Source organism: Cryptotermes secundus, unplaced genomic scaffold (genome assembly GCF_002891405.2).
Source record: "Cryptotermes secundus unplaced genomic scaffold, Csec_1.0 scaffold204, whole genome shotgun sequence".
Classification (NCBI taxonomy): domain Eukaryota; kingdom Metazoa; phylum Arthropoda; class Insecta; order Blattodea; family Kalotermitidae; genus Cryptotermes; species Cryptotermes secundus.
Genome location: NW_019738351.1, coordinates 652,927 through 668,748, shown reverse-complemented (window position 1 = coordinate 668,748; position 15,822 = coordinate 652,927). Strand labels below are relative to the sequence as shown.

Below are 15,822 nucleotides of genomic sequence, written 5' to 3'. Positions count from 1 at the left end.
TACACGAAATAAGAAAACGGAAGGCTAATTGGATTGGTCATGTTTTACGCAGAAACTGCCTTCTAAAAGAAGCTATCGAAGGAAAGATAGATGGGTGGATAGAAGTGACAAGAAGACGAGGAAGAAGACGTAAGAAGATGCTGGATGACCTTGGGGACAGAAGAGGATACTGTCATTTGAAGGAGAAAGCTCTAGATCGCATTAAGTGGAGGAATTGTTTTGGAAGAGACTGTGGACCTGTCGTCTTGACAGATTACTGATGATGGTGATGATATATATATTCTTTAATGGGTCATTTAATGACACCTTTGGTATTAAGGCTGTAGTATAAGATGGCAGAATGACTGGTGTATGAAGGGATATTGTGGCATATAGACTTGTTTCTAGGCAACAGCCACAAAACAAACAACAGAACAACATCCGTTGCTATGCAGTAGGCAGCGTGCCAATGGACTGGCTGGGAAATGATATTTTCTGCAAGGTTTGTGATGATGGTGGTACATGCAACAGTTGATATAACAATCAGAACAGTGTTTTCTGTGTGGTCCATGCCTAGATGTTATAAGCAGGACAGTTAGCTGGAGCAAGAGTTTGGTTAAGGGATATGTGCCAGACAGTAAGGAAGTAAGCAGAGAACAGTGTTAAGATCTGTTACCAGGAAACGACTAGTGAAGACATAAAAGACTTCATGTGTGCTGCAGTCAGTTGTCAGTTGAAAGCCAACCTGTGATGTGAAGACTAGGAGGTTGGTGTGTGAAATGGCAGCCAGCCTGGGAATTAGTCAGAGAACTGCAGTTCAGTCATCATGAGCCATTGCTGTTAGGGGCTGGTAGCTGAGGCACGGGAGTAGTTCAGGAATCCAGAGTCAGGGGAACGTCCGCCATTGAAGCCGTTGCCAGGAAACGGCTAGTGGAGACTGTAATAGACTGAGGACACTAGTCTGTGTGTGTGTGTGTGTGTGTGTGTGTGAGAGACAGTGATCTGTAAAGTGTAGTCACGAGTTTAGAGTGTATAGGTGGCCAATAAATCGAGTCACCAATCCAAACCCTGTCTATAGTCACTTATACACGTGACAGTATGGAAGGAGGTGGTCACGGCCTAGCCCAGATGTTATTGCGGTTTTTGTCTGGAGGGACTGAGGGAACAACGTTAAAATTTGGTCAGTATATCCATTGTCCTGGGGCTAGGTTAGAATTGTCATCACTTAGATTTAACCAGGGGCTTTCTTGACCTCCAGAGGAAGTGTAAACCAAAATGAAATAGCAGAGAGGGATCAGTACCCTCCTTTGGGTCCTCTTTGATCGCTTCTTGAGGTCAAACCAGGATTTTAAGAAAACAAGGAAATAATAATAATAATAATAATAATAATAATGATAATAACACGAGTAATTGAGTAATTACTGGTAATATTTATTCTTTCTTTTTCATTATGGTTTGATGATGCTGGGTGTGACTTCTGGATACTTGACTCAGGAACATTATTGTTTGTGTTATTTTCAACCAGCTTGTGGCCAGAAGAGGACACAAGTGAACAGCACCTCATTTTAAAGGCTGTATCAACAGCAGTTAATGAGAACAGAGTAATGAAGACAAGCTTGAAAATTGTCCAATTTGTGTTTGTCAGTTTGTATGTGTTGACCTTTCTGGCATCTGCCCATCTAGATGGGCGTAACTCTTTTAAATCAAAGGAAGAAATCGGTGTTTAGTGGAGTGATGCTTTCCTGAACAATGCAGGGGCAGATGCGACATAAGGAGCCATGTTGTTGTTTTCAACATTCTTTCCTTATTTTCAAAAAAATTAAAGGCTTATGGGATCACCTTGCTGTCTGTGTCTGTATATCCCCTTATCGTTGCTAGGTAGTGGCTTGGTAAATATGTTCCCGCAGCAATGAATACACGCACAACAAAAGAATAATTGTTGGACATGTCGTTTTCTATGGGGTCCATGTCATGTCAAAGGAAAGTAGAAAATTAGTTCTTCCCAGAACTTCTTTCATCATATTCCTCCTCTTCCTCTCTCTTGTATTCATATTATCATGTGTTAGTGACTGCACATGGAGTTTGGACTGATAACTGGATTTACTGGATGCTTATACCTAGTAACTACAGGTAATTAGAACAGTCTCACTAATTCAGACACTCAATACCATGAAAGCTACAGCACCCATGTGTTTTGTTTGTTCACTAGTTGTTGCTAGGCAGTGGCTGCTAACAGTGCAGTTCTATACTGCTGAGTGCTGGCTCTGACCTCTGACTGTCTGTCTCACTGTTAGCTCACTCACTTGTCCAGCTGGTCCGCATTATATAACCTTGGCACTGACTGCAATGAAAACACTGCATCCTCCACTGTCGCATCAGTATCTGTCACCATGGAAATGTGTTTACTGCTCTGTTGCGTAGCAATAGCCACATCTATTAATTCCACTACTCTGGCTTTCAGCTGTCATGTCACAACATCGTAGGTTTAGAGAGTGGTGGATATGGTGGTCGACAGAGTACACAGCGTCATGTGTGAGAAAACCACAATCAGGGTTATGGCCTTCTGGGATGTAGCACTGTGTAGTTTGGTATGGATCCTGCATCCTCCATGTTCAGCTTAGAACTCTCCTACCTTAAAAATGGAGGCAATGAATTCCTTCAAAAGCTGGTACCTGTGTACCAAATTATGTAGTGTCACACTGCAGGTGACTGTAACCTTGAAACTGGTTGCCTCCAGAACCTCACATTTGACATAAACGTTACATGAAGAAAAATTAAGTCAAGTGTTTGCTTACGAGTTTGGGTCATCAACGAATGCAATGTCCCATACTTAGTATTTGTCTCCATTCCAGGGGTGTGGTCACGTGACATAGCTGCTATGGCCTGCCTGCGACTTCCCCTAGTTCCCATGAAGCATGCGTACATAGTGAGTGAGAGTGTACCAGATATCCATGGACTCCCTAATATACGGGATCATGATGCATCCACTTACTTCCGTATTCAAGGGGAATCAATTTGCATGGGTGGCTATGAGTATAACCCCATCTTACTGGACAGTGTAAGGAACAGTTTATCGATATATTTCTTTATGGCTCATTCAATGACATTGTAGCTCAAGGTACATACAGGTGTCCCAGGAGGAAAGGTCAGTATTCTCGGAGGTCATAATATTGGTCATTCTAATCAAAAGAGAATATACATATGTTTCCTATTCTGAACATTTTCCAAAATAAAGCTATTACACCATACAGACAAGCAACATGCCATGTCCTCCATGAGATGGAAGACATATTGATGTTGATGGTGGATAAGTATCCATAAGTTTCAGTATTCATTTTTATGCCCTCTTAAGGTAACATTTTAATTACTTACTTACTTCTTGCTTTTGGCTTCCCCACCAATATACTATATGCATTCCCCTTGGCAACCATTCGTGCTACATTCCTTGTCGATCTCATCCTCCTTGACTTCATCATTCTAATTATACTTGGAGAAGAGTACAAGTTACAAAGCTCCTCATTATGCAGTTTTTGCCAACCTGTCGCTTCATCTCTCTTTGGTCCAAATATTCTCGTCAACATCCTGTTCTCAAACACCCTCAGTCTGTGTTCCTCCCTTAATGTGAGAGACCAAGTTTGACACCCATACATAAACAGTGACAAAATTAATGTTTTGTGTATTCTCATTTTTATGTTTTTGGACAGCAGACGGGAAGACAAAAGGTTCTCGACTGAATTCTAGCAAGCATTACCTGAGTTCGAGCTCCTCTTAATTTCCTCCTCAATCAGGTTTTGATTTGTTATCGTCATTCCCAAATATCTGAACTGTGCCACATTTTAATTACATTATAAAAATGTATTAATCAGTGATAAAGTTTGAGTCAAATATTATTTGAAATCATTGTACCCAAGTCAGAATGCTGACACCAAGATCCATATAATGAAGATAATTAATCATTTAGTGGTATGTGCATATTTTATTATGCACATACCACTAATATTTTATTACAGTATTTTGATTCTTCATGTTTGTAGGTACCTCAGGATTTTGAGTTTGGTCTGTATGAACTTGACTGGTCAGTGTTTAACTTCTGCATCCAAGGAGCTGTGAAACTGATGCCCATATATGAGTCACTTGGGGTCAAGACAACAGTGTGTGGACCAGAAAGCTTTACACCAGATCATAAACCACTTTTAGGTATGGAATGCAGCGTTTGATATGATTCAGAATCTAGTCAGTAGAGGGCCATACACCCATGGTTTTTTCTGTGTACATGAACTGTAGTGGAAGAGTCTGTGTCTGGCCAGAATCATTGTTGACCATTATTGTGGCATGAGGAACAAGACAAAAAGATCGCGGATTTAATATGCCGTTGTTAAAGCCTCATGTTGATAGAAGAAAACTATTGTGACATGATGGCTGAAAGCTGATATAGTGGAGCCAGAGAAGGATGTCTGTTGATGATCAGTGGCTAAGTAAACACTAGTTTCTTTTACAATGGATAGCAGCAAACGAGTTGTGAAACATGAAAAGGTCTTGAAGATAGTCTTCTGGGATTTGGCACCGTGTATATGTGGTGTTAACCGACGTTCCTCCGAAACGTCGGTTAACACCACATATACACGGTGCCAAATCCCAGAAGACTGCTATCTTCATAGTCACCGCCGTGAAAGCCTCAAATCTTACATGAAAAGGTCTTGAAGACCGAAATTTGGTTTTTGGGTAGGACGTACCAACTCAAAGAGACTATAACAAATATGTCAAATGACAAAAGGGGGGGACGTCCTCTGACATAACGCAGACATGGCATTACATCCTCCCCCTCCCAAATTCACCCCTGGGGGGGGTGACATTAGGTCGAAGGGGGCTGCAGACGGTTACTGACGGTAGGAGCGGTGGGTTGCATAACGATGGTGAATAATATCAGGTGAACTTAACACACCTATAAGTCCTGCACTGAGCATGCTCACAACGATCAAGTAGCGTAGATACACTCGATGCCACAGTCTGCACTCTGTACCAAAAGTCCTAATAGGTGTCCACACCCACAACTGACATACGTGGCACCAACTCTGTCGCAACATACCCCGCAGCAATCGGATTGTTCACCGGTTTAGTTCAGTCCCACCTATATAGATGACGCTCACTGCCAACTGATGATGTCACTTTTCTACTGAGACAGTAGTACATTCTCTCCACTGGACAAGATATAGTCCTGCGAATCACCCCTTCTGAAGATGAATGAGTCCTTTATATCTTTTAGCATAGGGCTGGAGGAAAGTAAGTAGGATGTAAATGAAAGAAGGGATGGTCCATTGCAAGCATCCATCTGTTAACACACGTAAATGAAAATAAGAATTAACATAAATATTTACAATAGTCAAAAAAGAAACAAAAATAACAAGGTCGCTATATGAATATACAATTGCCTTACATCTATTGAATGGTGTAATATCTATACAATTGTCTGGGGATCCCCACACACACACTCTCACCCTCGTATATGCTTATGCTGATCAGCAATTTAACACACACATACACACACACACACACATATATATATATACAGGGTTATTCAAAAAGAATGAACCAATTTTATTACGCAATATTTTATTAAAGGAAAGTAATACAAAACTCCAGCCAAGTCACAAGTATTCTACTTGCAATCAACTTTTATTTCCTATCTTACAAGTGTTCAATGTTGCCACCACCTGCAGCATGGACAACATCAGTGCGATAAGAGAATTCCTCCGAGGCGCATATCAGTATATGATGATGCACTGAGTTAATTGCTGTTGTTATTCGATGTTTAAGGTCATCGAGATTAGTTGGTAGCGGTGGAACATAAACGTGATGTTTTACATATCCCCACAAGAAGAAATCACACACGGTGAGGTCTGGGGATCTCGCAGGCCAAGCACAAAGAGCAAGGTCTTGGGCCCCCTTCCGACCAATCCATCACTGGGGCACTTTTTCGTTTAAAAAAAGCTCTAACCATCAGGTGCCAATGGGGCGGTGCTGCATCTTGTTGAAAAATGAAGTCATGCGAATCTGCTTTCAGAGAAGTGAAGAGCCAGTTTTGGAGCATATCGAGATATGTTTGTCCTGTAATGGACCATAAACCTTGTCCTGAGACACAGCACAGAAGATGTTCACCTTAGTGAATCTCTTTCGTGCTCAACTGTTTCATGTGGGTGCTCTGTTCCCCAAATACACACATTGTGATGATTGACTGTGCCACTCAATTGAAAAGTCGCTTCACCACTAAAAATTAAACGTGAAATGAGGGTTTCGTCTTAGCGGCCTCCGTAGTCTAGGGGTAACGTTCCCACCTCATGACTCAAGGTACGTGGGTTCAAACCCGGCAGAGGTTGTGGAATTTTTAAGGGTGGAAAAATTCAGGGAACAAGTCCTCCGGGAGGGACTTTAAGCCGTGGGTCCCATGTCGTAGATTTACAGCAAGTAAAAGATCCTCATGTTTCTAGGAGACCTCTGAGCAAAATTAGGTAAAAAGTTTCCCTCCCAAGTAGTTTCCAATGCCTCCGGTAGATGGGGAAGTATCAGGCACCACTGCCAGTAGAGGGGCCAAACTCGCTGGCTGAACGGGGCTGATTGTGAGCACCAGTACTGGAAGGGTATGGCGACTGGTAGAATATCAAAGGGGGACGTACAATAGATCAACGACTGGTTGCGGTGCATGGGAAAACCCACCCCCTCCAATAATGAATAATGAATGAATGAAGGTTTCGTCTTCCATCATCTCCAGCATCGAATTGCAAAATTCCATCCGCTTCCTTTTGTTGTCACTGGTAAGTGCCTGAACGAGCTGCAGTCTGTATGGTTTCAAATGTAGACATACTGTTAGCACACGCCAGACAGTGGATTGAGGGATTGCAAGCTCACGGCTAGCTCTATATGTTGACTTCCGTGGGCTCCTCTGAAACACAGCATGGATCCTCACCATTTGTTCCTCAGAGACTTGTGGTCATCCTGGACTTTTTCCTTTACACAGACACCCACTCTCTCGAAACTGTCGAAACCACTGTCGAATGTTCTTAGGACAGGGTGGATTAATGCCGAATCGCCTTCGAAAAGCATGCTGCACCGTCACAACCAAATTTGTTTTCACGAACTCGAGAACGCAGAACGCCTTTTTCTGAGGACTCGTCATTCCGAGGCTAAACGAACAACTGAACGTTGCCGGAAGAACGACGTGACTTCAGTGCCCCTGTGGCAGCCATTCACAACTTAGATAACTCCTCTTTCAAATGGTCACTGACTCATTCCATGACGATGCTTGAGAACTGAAGCAATGCGTTGTGAAATCGGTTCATTCTTTTTGAATAACCCTGTATGCTAGCATATACATACTTGTTAGACAAAACACATGACTAGCTGAAGATCCATTGCTAGATAAGAGTCTACACAGACCAAGGCATGAGTATTACCTGATCTAGATTGGGGAAAATTATCCACAAAATCAATGAACAATTTCTCCATCGGCCGGCTTGCTACTTCTGGCACCAACATACCGTACTGGGCCTGTTGGGTGGGCTTACTGAGCCCACAGAGCCGACACGCCCGAACTTTCCCAGCGATATCAGCATCCATCCCCTTCCATATAAACGACTGGCGAATCTTCCATAAAGTCTTACGTACTCCTAAATGACCCCTGCAAGGAGAGTCGTGGAAATACGCAAACAGCACGTGTGCCAGAATTTCGGGAATTACCACCTTAGGCTTACCATCAAAAGGGGCCTTACAATAAAGTACGCCCTTCATCAGGGAATATCTTCGTACTTCTTCCCCAGCTATAAATTGGTGAATAATGGGGCTGAGCACTGGATCAGTGTTCTGGTGCTTAGCAATATCTTCAAACAACACAGGGAAATCCAAAAGCACTGGGCATACGGGGATATCAACAGGGGTATCATACATTCATGACAAAGCATCCGCAATGAAATTCTGGCTTCCCTTGATGTGTTGGACATTAAATTTGAATGAAGATAATCTTACCACCCATTGACCAATCCTTCCTAGTTGGCGGGGATGTGATAAATACCACGATAGAGCCTGATTATCAGTCTGCAGATCGAATTCAATATGTTCCAAGTATGGTCTGAATTTCTCCAGACCAAACAGGACCGGTAGACACTCCAGCTCGTACGTGGAGAATTTGCGCTCTTGATGGGACAATGTACGAGATTCGTAGCAATTGGTTGTAGCTCCCCATCAAACTCTTCTAATAGAACTGCAGCCACAGCAACAGAGCGCTGGCATCTGTCTGAAGGGTAAATTTCCGTGAAAAATCCCCATTTCGGAGGATTGGGGGGTTGATGATATATAGTTTAAGATCCTCAAACGCGACTGCTGCTCCGTTCCCCATGCAAACTTCTCACCCTTCTTTCGAAGTAGGTTAACCCTTTTGCGCGGTCATTTAAATTCCGCGGCCGCGTCTCCGGCGGTAATATATTCAGCCGGCCATTTAAATTTTGCTCGAAAATGATTTATTCATCATTGTTCTTAAATTCTATGAGATAGGAACATGAAACTTTCACTAAAATGATCTTAAAAGGTGGTTTTATAACCTTACCTTATAATATGAGCGCCCTTTATCTCGTCAATGGAAGCAGGTTTTTTAGTATTTGAGCAGTGAATGGTACGCCTTGAAGCATGAAACTTTCACTAAAATGATCTTAAAAGATGGTTTTATAACCTTACCTTATAATATGAGCGCCCGGTATCTCGGCAATGCAAGCAGGTGACGCCTTGAAGCATTAGTCTAAACACAGCGCTGGCTCACATTCACCAAACCAATACTGCGTATCTTTTCTTTTGCTCTTTTTTTTTTAACCACACAGCTTCTGTGCGGCCTAGCCCTCTTCCCCGTGAGGGGTATAGTTCAAGGAAATGTCCTTCCGTGAGCAGTAAAGCTAGTCAGGTCAGCTGCAGTAAATTCAACGTTACGAGTTATCATAACAAGGGGTTGTTGCTATGCCTTTGATATTCCATCCATTTTGGCGGCAGTAGATGTCGTAGGGGTGACCACAGAATTCATGAAGTTATTCTAAGAACTGGCTGGTATGTAATGAACGAAAGCAGAGCTTAGCTGGCTCAAAAAAATATTTATGGTCATCCCTTGAAACGACCACCAAGGTCAGTACGATAAAATGGTGTCAACTGGAGCGATAATACATGAAGGAATGAGTTCTTTTCCCTCCCCCACACACATCCGTATCGTCTCAGGGGGTGACCACAGTGTTCTGCCTTAATTCGTGACGTTTTTCTAAGAATTGGGTGCTATGTACTGTGCGAAATAAATCGATCTTGCAAGAATAAATTTTTGGACATCCCTCTTCTAAGAATTCCAATTGAGTGTGTTAGTGTGGCCAGCTCAGGGCAATATGATATTATAAACACAGCACATATCACGTCTCTGCTGTTTATAACTTCAAAGCAAAGAAAACACGCCATTCATAACAGTAGAACGAAGAAACCGCTCGCAAGAGCCACAGGAACTTTGCTGCAAGACAGGCATATGTAACGATGATTTAGCGCAGCTAAACTCGTGTCTCATTATAAACCGTTCTTGTGACAACAGGCCAGCGAAAAATCTAACAATCTACAGCAAAACCATCAATTATTATGGGCGTTATAACATAGGTGTGCAGCTGGATGAAACATACACGTCGAACCCCCCCAGACGATTTAAATACCTGACGAAACATACACGTCAAACCACGCTGAACGGTTAAGGGCTGCTGCGCATTCAGCAAAATGGGGGATAAATTTATGGAAGAAATTTACCATACTGATGAATCTTGCAATCCCCTTTACATCCCGGGGAGGAGGGAAATTCTCAGTGGCTTCAGTTCTGCTTGGGTCCACAGTGATTCCCGAGGGTGAGACTATATGTCCAAGAAATGACAAGCGGGGAGTAGCAAATGTAACCTTATTTGAGTTAACAGTTAACCCCGCCTGACGCAACCGACTGAGAACCTCATGCAAATGGAGTATGTGTTCCTCAAAGGAATCACTATAGAGTACTAAATCATCCAAATAGTAGAAGACGAACTTAAACTTTATGTCCTAGAAGACCTTATCCAGGAGCCACGTTAAAACCTGCACTCCGGTGGCCAGCCCAAAAGGCACCTGAGTATACTCATATAAGTTCCAGTCAGTGGCAAAGGCAGTTAATGCCTTGGATCATTCAGTCAGACCAATCTGATGATATGCTGAATTTAGGTCGAGCGAAGTGGAAACTTTGGCTCCTTTGAACCAGTGTAAACATGGTGTATATCTGGCAATGGCACCGACTCGATTTTGATTTTCTTATTAAGTGCACGGTAGTCCACAACCAGATGAAATCTGTCTTCGCCTTTGGGGACAAGGAAAATGGAACTCGAGTATGGAGACGTGGAGGGAGTAATGATACTCTCATCAAGTATTTGACATATGTGGCGGCGCAAGATATCCATTTTAGTTGGCATCAACCTGTAGGGTGAGACCTTAAACGGAGATGCGTCCAGTAGCTCAATGTCATACTTTAATAGATTAGTGAGTCCCAACTTCAGAGGTTAGGACATCCAGAAAATCCTTAACAAGCTGCTTCAACTGAGTAGCGCTTACGTCACTCAAATAGGAAAGGTCAGGATGCGACTGGAAAGCAGTGCACACCCATGAAACCTCCAGAGTCGAAAATCAACGTTGTAAGGTCATTCTATTGGTGGGGTCAAATTTACAGAAGGCAAACCCTTCCTGTATATCAATCATCAAACCAACCTTACCCAAGAAATCTGCTCCCAAAATAACTGGTTGGATCAAATCCAGGACCACATAGAAAGGAAACTTCCACATATACCTATCAATCCTAACCTTGCATTTAACCCCAATGTGCACCAGAAAGGTGTGCGCAGACGCAGTGACACATCTCACAGTGACAGGATAAGTGGGTATAGTGGGGAATTTCCTCTTAAGGTTTTCATAAACAGTAACCGATATTAATGAAAGCAGAGCCCCTGAGTCCAAGAGTGCGTGCACTGGTCCGAAACCCAATTCCACTTGAAGACGGTAAATGATTCTCAGAAACATCCTGTATACTCTGACTCTGCAAGGTAGAAACTGTATGAGTATCACCCATGGGAATGGCAAAAGGCATATGGGAACTAGAGGACTGCGCGTTAACTTCTAGTCAATTACGTCGATCTTGGGATAAAGGCGGCTGCCTAGGTAATGCTGATAACTTAACACGGCACTCTTGACGGGTGTGCCCAACTTTGTTACAGCGATAACAAACATTTTGGGAAGGTTGCGAAATAGGGTTACCAGACACAGAAGGCTCGGCAAGAGTCATAGGAGTGGGTGGATTGCGCGATTGGGAGCTCTGACTCTCGTCGCTCGTCAAAATATTATGTGCATATATGCACATGTTGTCTAGTTCGGCATAGGGGGCAGGTTTATCACAAAAAACTAGCCGACTTCTTTCCCGAGGGTGGAGCCCATCAAGGATATTTCTGACCACAACTGCCACGTCCTCATCCTGACACAGAACAGCAGCAATTTCCTTAATGTCAGTAATATAAGCAGATAGGGACTCATTGGCCCTTTGGGCTCTCAAATGATTGGAACTTATCAGTGGCAACATGGCATGTATTGGAATAAAAAACTCAAGTATACTCTCATGATAAACTTGGAGAGTATCCCCACACCGTACTGTGTCAGATGTTTTTGAGGCCAGTGCTCCCTTGGTGAAACTATAAAAGACTTGCAAGACATGAACTGGGGGCACTTGGAAAACCGTAAGAATGTGCCTAATCCGCACTAAAACTCGCAAAAAGTTGATCAACTGAGACAAGTCTAATCCGTCCGTGACAGGAAGACCCCGAAACATTTGCTGTACTGGATTCAGCAATTTTGCGAAGACGAAGGGAAAGGTAGAAATGCTACCAGGATAAGTGGACACCCCTGTGGTTGGTAGATTACCCAAGATTGAGCGATCGTTTCATTGACTGGCCAGATCCACGACAAGAAGAAGGGAAGGGGTCAAATGCTCCATGTGTGGACTGGCAGAAAATACAACAGCTGATTCGGCCCTACCTTCAGCGTTGTGCAGATGGTTCGTACTTGCAGTGACCGGTGGTACTGATGACATATGCTCCTCACTCTGCAAATTGCTGCTGATTTCTGCTGAATGTGACTGCGCTTGCTCACGCAGTGTCAGGGCAGAAGACACCAACTTTGGTTGTATTCTTCTAAACTGGAACAGATGGCGAAGCCGAGTACTAAGATGGGCAAGTCTATGTAAATAACGAGGGAAATCAACGAAAACACGGGAACTGTGCATGTTTTCCACCAACTCTTTGATTTGCAAAAATTTATCCTGACAACAGGAAAGAATAGTTGGCATATCCTTCAAACCTTTTGTAGTGATGAACCGCTTGGTGTTCACTTCAACATCGCGCGAGGTCCTGAACAACACACTCAATGCAGCCACATTCAACCCTTCGATAGGAGCTCCTCGGACGGTGAGCTCATACTCTAGTTCGTCCCTCTACAAGTACTCAGGCACTACTGGCTCTGTAGTCATAATGAAAATAACAGCAAGAAAATAGAAAACTAGGACAATGACCAAAAGATCCCAAAAATCAAACCGCGCTCTGCTACCACTTTGAAACGTGAAAAGGTTTTGAAGACCAAAATTTGGTTTTTGGGTAGGACGTACCAACTCAAAAAGACTATAACAAATATATCAAATGACAATATATATATATATTAAATACTAAATGCGAATACAATGTAAGTCCCTGGAGGTAATAGGCCTCCGGCAATCAACCAATCAAAATCATACAGACCAGGAAATGAGTGACTCAACAGTTCAAGCTCCCACAAGAGATTGGATCACTTGCGTTGGACTTCAGCAGTCCGGAACGAGGAAGTGGAACAATGGAAGGGGAAGGTAGTAAAAGGGGGGGTGGACGCCCTCTGACGTAACGCAGACATGGCATTACAGTTGTTACCAGGTAACAAGTTGTAAACACTTAGGAAACTAAGCTGTTCGTTGGGAATGATTACATGGTCTCTGATACAACACATTCTTGAAGAGCAGAATAGCAGTCTTATGGGATGTGGCACCATGTAGATATTATGTTAACCGACGTTTCGGAGGAACGTATCGCCTCCATCTTCAGGATGGAAGAAAAAAGAAGAAACTCCACAAGCGAGGAACCAGCATGAGCAGCTGCTAAGAGACATTAGTCAGCACCTGCTCATGCTGGTTCCTCGCTCGTGGAGTTTCTTCTTTTTTCTTCTGCCATGAAGATGGAGGCGATATGTTCCTCCAAAACATCGGTTAACACAGTATCTTCTTGGTGCCACTTCCCAAAAGACTCCTTTCTTCGTATCTTGTCTTGTTTCTCCTTTAATATTTCTCAGGAATTTAAAATTCATTGTTTTTACTGAATTTGAATTCCATACAGTTTGACAGGAAACGACTAAGGATACAGCCATGGAGTCCTGTAAAGGTCCAGTACACTGTAAATTTAATGTATTTTATATGCTGTAACAGTCAGTAAAATATGAGTGAAGAATCATCCAGGTAGTGTGTGAGTGAGTGTGAAGACTACGATCTTCTGAAATGTGATGCCATGTAGTCTGGTAGTACTGTAACACCTGTTCTGTGACGCTTCATGGTATCACATCTAGTCAGTGGGTCTCATGATAAATCCATTGTCCTGATGAAACAGGGGAGGACCCAAGATTACGGGGCATGTACCATAACTGTGGCTTCAACTCGAGTGGCATGATGCTTGCCGGAGGATGTGCAATCCAAATAGCTCAATGGATTGTGAATGGCCGACCAGATCTGCATATGTTCAGTTATGATATCAGGTAATATATTTTTTTTACAGTGACTTAAGGCTCCTTTTATATTCCCCAAATACAAGAGACACATTTATACAATTACTGTCATCTGGGGTGTGGTGTAGGGTAGTCTGGTAGACATTTGGTGACGTTTCACAGGAATGTTCTGCCCCCATCTTCAGGTCAGAATTGGCAGCATGTTCATCCAATTAATCTGCAAATATTGGCTATACTACACAATAAATTGCTATTGAAAAGTTGCTGAGGTATAAATCACCAAACGTCAATCATATTACAACAGAATTTTTCCAAGCAGGATGTGCAACATTACATTGTGAGAGCCGTCTGCATTGGTGGTGGTAACATGCTCACCATTGGACTCAAAGTTCGCAGCTTCACACCTCAAGAACCTTTCACTCATAACACTTTGCGGACTGCGCACTCTTTAAAAGGTTTTTCGCTTTCAAACATGGCAGACTGTTCGCGTGTTAACAGGTTTTTAAAACACGATAAGTTGCAACACACTATACATCTCTCTGGCTCCACCTAGTTAGCACGTAGCTGCTTGCAGCTGCGTTATAAGGCTCTGGAATGTCTGCCGACCAATCAGTTACTAGACCTCACTGTAACTCTATGCCCCTGCAAAGGAAAATAAATGCCTTTATTTCTTCAAGCTTTATGTAACAAGCTGTCAGTCAGTAGTTCAATATGGATCAAAGACCAAAGCGGTTGACACCCAAGCGATTTCTTGGAGAACAAGAAATTCTGACTTCTTCTCCAATGAGCTATCTGACGTCCCTTGTGAGTCTGCTAGTGATAGCGACTCACAATCTGATAGTGAGTGTGGCAGGGGCGAACAAAAAATTGTGACCACAGACAGTGAAAGTGAATGTGAAAGTGACCATAGTTCCGACGAATGTGCAGGTAGCAACATTGAGGGGACAGCCACATGGGGAAAAGTAGACAAAACACCTGCTTTGGGACAGTTTACTGGAAATCCAGGGGTGAAGCAAATTCCATCGGACCCAACGCAAGTGTCTGAAGTAGCGGAACAGTTTTCTGGAGATAGTTTCTTTGACATGCTATGTCAGGAAACTAACAGATGCTATCTCCAACACTGTGAACATTATGACAGAAGTTATAAGGCGTTGAAGTAGGTGGATGTCACTTCAGCAGAAATGAGAACATTTTTTGCAGTTATCTTTCTAATGGGCCATACAAGGAGGGATAATCTGAAAACGTATTGGTCAACAGATCCATTTTTAGAAATTTCAATTTTCGGCAAACTAATGAGCCGTAAGAGATTTGAGCAAATTTGGTGGTGTTTGCATTTCAATGATAATGAACTGCAACCACAGTCAACAAGCAGACTTTTCAAAATTCAGCCCTTATTGAACTTTTTCATTCAAAAATTTCAGAAAGTTTATAAGCCAAACCAACAATTGTCTTTGGACGAATCTGTGATTCCTTGGAGGGGAAGGCTTCATATGCGAACATATAATCCTGGGAAACTTACAAAGTATGGCCTACTTGTTCATGTAGTTACTGAAAGCACTTCAGGCTATATTGGAAATTTAGAAATTTATTCTGGTGAAGGAAAGAAGTTACAAGAAACTATTCTTTCCGTTTTGGAACCCTATCTTGATCAAAATTACCATGTCTATCAAGACAATTATTATAACAGTGTGGCAACTGCAGAACACATATTTTTGAGAAAAGTACATGTTTGTGGAACAATTAGGGTGAACAGAGGCCTTCCTCCAGATCTGAAAGAGGAATGTAAATCCCTGAAACGTGGTGAAACCACGTTCAGGAGGAAGGGGGATATTCTTCTTCAGTCCTGGAGGGATACTCGTGTTGTGAATATGATTTCCACAATTCAGTCATGGTTGATGTTCAAAGGAGACATGGACAGGTAAAGAAGCCTGTTTGTATTTCCAAGTATAATATGTTCATGAAGGGAGTTGATAGAGCCGATCAGTA

The 15,822-nt window shown here is 42.7% G+C and overlaps 1 protein-coding gene across 2 annotated transcripts in view; it reads left to right on the top strand.

Annotated features, from left to right (window-relative positions):
• Positions 1 to 15,822, top strand: part of LOC111870731 (sarcosine dehydrogenase, mitochondrial) — a 60,050-nt gene that overhangs the window by 19,748 nt on the left and 24,480 nt on the right. For both annotated transcript variants that reach the window (XM_023863239.2, XM_023863238.2), the window contains exons 7-9: positions 2,832 to 3,037; positions 4,014 to 4,176; positions 13,722 to 13,866. In XM_023863239.2, the coding sequence (XP_023719007.1) occupies positions 2,832 to 3,037; positions 4,014 to 4,176; positions 13,722 to 13,866 (514 nt within the window). The remainder of the gene's footprint in view (positions 1 to 2,831; positions 3,038 to 4,013; positions 4,177 to 13,721; positions 13,867 to 15,822) is intronic.